The sequence below is a fragment of the Adiantum capillus-veneris genome, chromosome 1, assembly GCF_014529385.1.
Source record: "Adiantum capillus-veneris isolate H3 chromosome 1, ASM1452938v2, whole genome shotgun sequence".
In the NCBI taxonomy this organism is placed as follows: Eukaryota; Viridiplantae; Streptophyta; class Polypodiopsida; order Polypodiales; family Pteridaceae; genus Adiantum; species Adiantum capillus-veneris.
In genome coordinates, this window is record NC_140931.1 from 35,313,912 (window position 1) to 35,319,911 (window position 6,000).

General features: G+C 42.6%; 1 protein-coding gene across 1 annotated transcript in view; it reads left to right on the top strand.

Moving 5' to 3' along the window:
* The window catches only part of LOC147464540 (initiation factor 4F subunit (DUF1350)), a 98,681-nt gene extending 93,425 nt beyond the window's left edge, over positions 1-5,256 (top strand). The window contains exons 6-9 of the mRNA XM_086515427.1: positions 3,202-3,317; positions 3,395-3,484; positions 3,586-3,717; positions 4,781-5,256. Of these exons, the coding sequence (XP_086371553.1) occupies positions 3,202-3,317; positions 3,395-3,484; positions 3,586-3,717; positions 4,781-4,912 (470 nt within the window). The 3' untranslated portion in view covers positions 4,913-5,256. The remainder of the gene's footprint in view (positions 1-3,201; positions 3,318-3,394; positions 3,485-3,585; positions 3,718-4,780) is intronic.
* Positions 5,257-6,000: the final 744 nt, after the last annotated feature.

Sequence of the window (6,000 nt, forward strand, 5' to 3'; positions counted from 1 at the left end):
TGAGATTCTCTATCTCCAGAGTTAGTTTCTGAAACTCTGTGATGTACCGGCCAAGGAACCAGTCTTGCTCAGGCGGCGAAGAGAGGACCGGGCATGAAAATCCGCATTGGCAGGTTCGAATGCCTTGCGAATAGCACGCCGGAATCTGTCCCAAGAAGGTGTGAGTTTACCATCAACAACCCATCATTGCCACCAAAGAAATATTGTGTCCATGAGCAGAGAACTAGCAAGTGCAACTTTTTACTCTCGATCAAATCTATGTTTGATAAGTAAACCTCCATTTTAAACAGCCATTGGTCTAGCACACGCTTGCTACGGTGGCCATTATACGGCTCGGACAGTTTAACATCCAGTTTCTTCTTCTGTGCAGCATTAAAAATCTTATAGAAGTAATTGAAGTTCGCGATTGTCTACCTCATCAGTTGGATCTGGTTCGTTTTGTTCGTCCACTGAAGCATCGGAAGAAGGTGGTGGAGAAGCAGCATTAGTCATCCGAGAAGTCGTAGGACGACTTCGAGAAGTGTTTTGCGTCTGCATCTGATCCAAACGATTGTGAAGTGATGCGAGGCTTGTGGAAAGTGTGGCCATCTGCTCCTTGATGGTTATACACCTCAAAGGGAACTCTCGAACAGGTGCAGGTTTTGGGTTGGGAATAGGTTCTGGGACGGGGTCTCCGAGAGTTGAAACTATGTCTGGAACGAGTTTGGGCTTTGGAGTAGAGGAATCTGGAATTATGATGACCACCTCTAGCGTAGGAGAATTTGTCGGTAAAACTCCTCGAGTTTTGTCTACTGGTGGTGATTCCGACGGCGCACAGAGAAGTAGCAGATAACCAGCGCTAAAGGAGAGAGAGGGATAGCATGGAAACTTGGAATCCCTGGCTGGATGTCTTTTTTTTTTGGATGTTACGTAAGGTAAACTACAAGAGGTGCACTACATGAGGTAAAATTTTAGGGGCTTATCGGACACTTGAAAAATAAAACCTTATGGCTGATTTTTCAAAGTTTGCGCTACTTATTTGCTTACGTAAAAACAGCCAGCGATTTGATGCAGCGTTTCAGCCCAGCATTCAGTTTTCAGCGTTTAGGCCAGCGCTTTGCATTTCGAACCAACACGCAGCAAAGGGTCGCCTGGGTGCCACATGCTTGAAGGGTGTGAGCCAGGCGAACAATTGCGAGGGCAAGACCCTTTCACATGAACGAGTACACTCAAAGAAGGGCGAAGAGGTGCGATCCTCTGGGAAGGGATGCCAACGCAAATGTTCAATTCAGCCAGCGCAGAATTTCAGCGTTTCAGCAGTCCATCCTTTTTAAAAAGGGTGCGCAAAGGGGCACGTCCCTTGGAAAGGGTGCGAACACGGAGAACAAGGAGCATGTCTGCTGTGTTCGCAGAAAGGGGTGCGAGGGCAGGTTAGAAGGATTACCACCCGAGCAAAGGTGCATGAGGTTCTCCGGGTACGCTATGCACACACATCCGTGTTCAGTCTTTACTTATAGAATTGGAACATAAAAATTCAAGCTACCTCATATGATCGAGAGCATTTGTGTACCACCTTTCTTTTGCTTTCATACAATTGCGGGAAGGGGATAGAGTGTAGCGGTGAGGGTGAGAGGCTCACACCCGAGAAAAATTTTTACTCTGATACCACTGTGAGGATTAGTGGTGTTAATCCTATAATAAAGACTTAAAACTTCATACTTAAGATCAAACTGAGATTCAAGAGACTGAATGTGTTTTTGGTTGATTGAATGAATGAATGCTTGAAAACTGAGTACAATAGGCTCCGCGTATAGAAGACGATAAGACATGAATGAAAAGACACGTCTCATGGTGACGAGACATGACTTTAGACGTAAAGACACATCCTTTCGGCGACGAGCTGCAACCATTGGACGAAGAGTCGCAACCGTAGAGCGAAGGGTGTGACCAGTCGTCGAAGGAGTGTAGCTTTTGGCAAAGAGGCATGTCTCTTGAGCGAAGGGTCGTGACCATCCAAGCATAGAGGTTCTCTTGGCATGGCACTTTTCGTAATGTAACTAGGAGTAGATGTAATACTGTAACATAGTCACAATCGTGACACTTAGAGTCAAGTGTATGGAAATATAGTGTATATATTATGAGATTCTCTAAGCTCTAAACAAGTTAGGTTTAATAAGTATAGCAAAATCTTGGCGTTCTTGACGTACTTTTTATTGGAGAATGTGCCCTACTGCGTATCATACTTGCATCGTATTGTACGTATCATACTCATGGACGTACCTTGAAGTCAATTTTGTGTGATTACCTTTGAAGGGGATGCGGCAGACAATAAGGCTGTCTGGGGTTAGGATTTGATACTACTATGGCCGAAACCTGTTGGTGCTCTCGAAGGGTTACTTGCAGGTGGGCGTGTAAAATGGTACGGAGGATGCTGGTGGAAACGTGGGTTCCACTGCTAAAATAGGGGCAGGTCTGAACAAGGGCAGACAGGCACAATGCAATGGCAAGGCTAAATGCATATGGACTGCAGCAAAGAGCAGGTGGGGGACTGGGCTTGGTATGAGGTGAGCTACTGATTCTCATCTCTTCAAACGTAAATCAAATTGGCAACCACCAAGCAAAGAACGTTTATCTGGTGTCTCACCCACAGACATGAAGCTGTAAAAATCTGTCTGGTATAAGGATTTGATACTGTATGATCAAAACCTTGTTGCTGCTCTCAAAGGGCTACTTTCAAGTGGGAGTGAAAAATCCTATTGAGGAAGCTGATGGATACATGGGTGGCAGCAGCAAATTAGGAGAGGGTGTGAATGAAAGTGGACGAGCACAATGCAGGGGCAAGGCTGAAATGCATATGGGCTGGATTAGGGAGCAGGTGGTGCCTGAGCTTGGTACGAGGTGAAAGGCATTGCTTCAAACTTCCATCTCCTCGTTGTGGTGACTAGGACCAAGCAAAGAAGGTCTATTTAGTGTCTCACCTGCAAGGTGTGCTTCAGTTGTTTACATGTTGTATGATTTTAATACTGCAACTTAAGTCAATGAAGAATTTTTTTGTGCTCTTTCTTTTTCTATTATGTTGTGTGTGTTTTTCTTTCTGTTTAGGCAAGGTCAGGTGTCTTTCGGAAGATGAGATGCCAGCTGTTGTAGTATATTGGGGTAAACGTAAATAAATGTAGTGGTCGATTCGAGACAATCAAGTTATTACTTTGTTTGTTCCTGCAGGAGACTCCTTCAAGAATCTATTGGATGCAGCTTCACCCATTCTTCCCTCGTATGATGAGGAGACATTACAGTCTTTGCAGAATTTTGTAGAGCAAGTTCCTTTGGTCCTCGAGCAGGTGCTTATAAGCAAGAGCTATTGGAGGGGTGGTTTCTCTTGATTCTTGAATTGTGCTTGTCGTTTCTGTCATCACAGGTAAGCAGAGGGGTTTCAGAGTTTACTCCAGCTCCTCTTGAAAACCGAAAATCTATTGGCAATAACTACAGAGTTCAGAACACCTTGCTGGTAGCTCCATGGTTTAAGGCGCTTTTTTCCTTGGACATACTCGTGCTGTCTGGTGTCCTTAACATTTATATGCGTGTCTTATGTTGAACTTTATGGATCAGGTGAAATTCAAGGTAGATCCTATTGATGAAAGTGATATTATCGAAGATGTTTTAAACTCCGTTGTTCAGAAGGTAGATGGGAGTCTCACAAAGATAACAATTGATGGAAATCACATCACTCCCTGTGTGCAGGTAATACGTGTTTTCTTGTAAAATGTTTTTCTATGTCTGCATGAATGTCTGTTTTTGGCTGTACATGGCATTTAATAGTTTTCAGGTTATTGGTGCCCATGAGTATGCATTGAGTGCTCTTAGGGAGCTAATTACTATAAATTATCCCTGTACTTCGAACATTATTTAGAACACGTTGGAAGATATATTAGAACCAGCCTTCGATCTACATAGAGCGGTGAGGCACCATATGATGCAAAGCACACAACTGAAATTTCAATTTTCAAAAGCAGGGGTCTAAAGTGCCCTGTGTCAGATTCCCTTCTATTTGCTTTGGGAAGTGTTTTTGGCTGTTTGGTGTGCTGTCCTACCCTTTTATGAATCTTCCTTCTTTGGATGTGTCCATTATTGGGCTTTGTGGCCTATTTGGAGTTTTAGGAATGATCATTTGTTCCTGCAAACTCCAAGAGATCCTTTGCCCTTTTCACAGATGTCTCGTCATCAATCATTACACTTTCTGGTTTACTAATGGCAAATCTCTCAGCAGACAAAAGAGCTGTTTTTTTGACTGCTTTTAGTTGTTCACTACCTTGACCATTTTCTTCATGGTCCGAGTGTAGGATTTTACTCTGTAGATTATACCTTTGCGGGTTTTCTTGAGGTTTCCCGCCAGTAATATAAGTATTACCAAAAATGTGTGTATGTGTGCGCACCTCAAAAACTCTGGCGTTCCACACCAATATACATGCAGAAACTGAGCTAAGCTGATTAAGTGACATCCTGAGTAGGACTTCTAAAAGGGTTGGGTTAATCGCTACAGGATCATAGCAACAAGTGTAGCCACAATTGTGAGAAAGGAAGTTGCAAATATTAGAATGGCAAAGTACACAGTGGTGTGACCAAAAAATTATACAATTGCACAACTGGCTGTATAAGTTTTTCAGATTATTATCTTCAAGGAACGTACTGTAAAATTTTTCATTGGAAAGTCTACCCACCATATTAGTAGGAACTTGTACTGGATGAGATATGCTCGAGAGGAAGCATCCTATATATTCAATTCAAATTGGTTTGATTTGTGCAGGATATTAGATGGGAAATAGGTAGAGTTTATACTCCATTTGATGCTGCAGCCCAGCTTTTTCGAACAGCTGCCTTGTCCGAGATTCGAGAAACGGTTGCTAGTATAACAAGCTGGCTTGAACAATTCCTGTGATTATGGTCCTAGTTTTGTTTTAAAGACCAAATGGTGTATATATATGACGTAGTATTACGGAACTTGTAAATTGTTGAAAGGCCAATGAACTCTTTTGCAGAGGCATTGAGGACACCACCAGTGTCTTCATGCTGCACCCAATAATCTCATTTCCCTGGGTTGCACATGGATACCTCAGAAGATGCTTGTTTTACATCTGTATTATACAGAGATGGGCTGCATTGTGGCCAATGATGGCGTCAGTGTGATGCCCTCATTAGCATCTTGGGCTCATCAAGCTGGGCTATGCATAGTTGCATTTTTATTGTTCATGTTATTGAAAAGAGATGTATTGTATTGTCTCATAGACTCGTTTGGCATTAACACTAGTATCCCCCCCCCCCCCCCCACACCCCTCTCCCAAAACAAATGTGTAGTCATATCAAGTACCCAAAAAAAAGTGAATCCCTAGAGAGTAAAAGCAACATAAGTATGTAGCTATGTAATCAATGCCCAACTGACTATCAAGAACGTTATGGAGATTATAAACCCGTATCGTGTTTGGTTCACAACTTTTGACGATAGTGATCAATACAAGTGATTAGCAACGTTTTTGTGCAAATCTTTTAAGTTCCTCCCATAAAGGATATAGGTCGTGACTGTTTAGAGTTGGGTGGATATGGAGCAACTCAATAATTTCCATGTTTCAATTGTTGGGTGTAGTGCTAGAAGACAAAGCAGGCTGTAAGTGATTGCTTCAAAGTATCATCATGCTGAGAGAACAATTCATTCTTAAGTTGATCTCATTGTAGGTTTTTGTTTTCAAGCAAGTTATGCAAGACATTCCCAATCTCATGCTCTGTAGTGTCAGCTTGAAGGGTACCATCCATGTCATGTGAAACATGGGTCTGCACCGAATCAAGTTTCTAGCTATACTCTTAGAGCAACATTCACATTCTCTGATGGATCCACCAAGGAACATTGAAAGCATCACATAGAAATGAAAGTGGAGGATCCACACAAATATCTCGAAGATAATTTTTACCTTGATTATCTAAGAGCGATTTTGGAAACTCTGAAGGGAGAGGCAGTCCAGTTGGCCGGTTTTT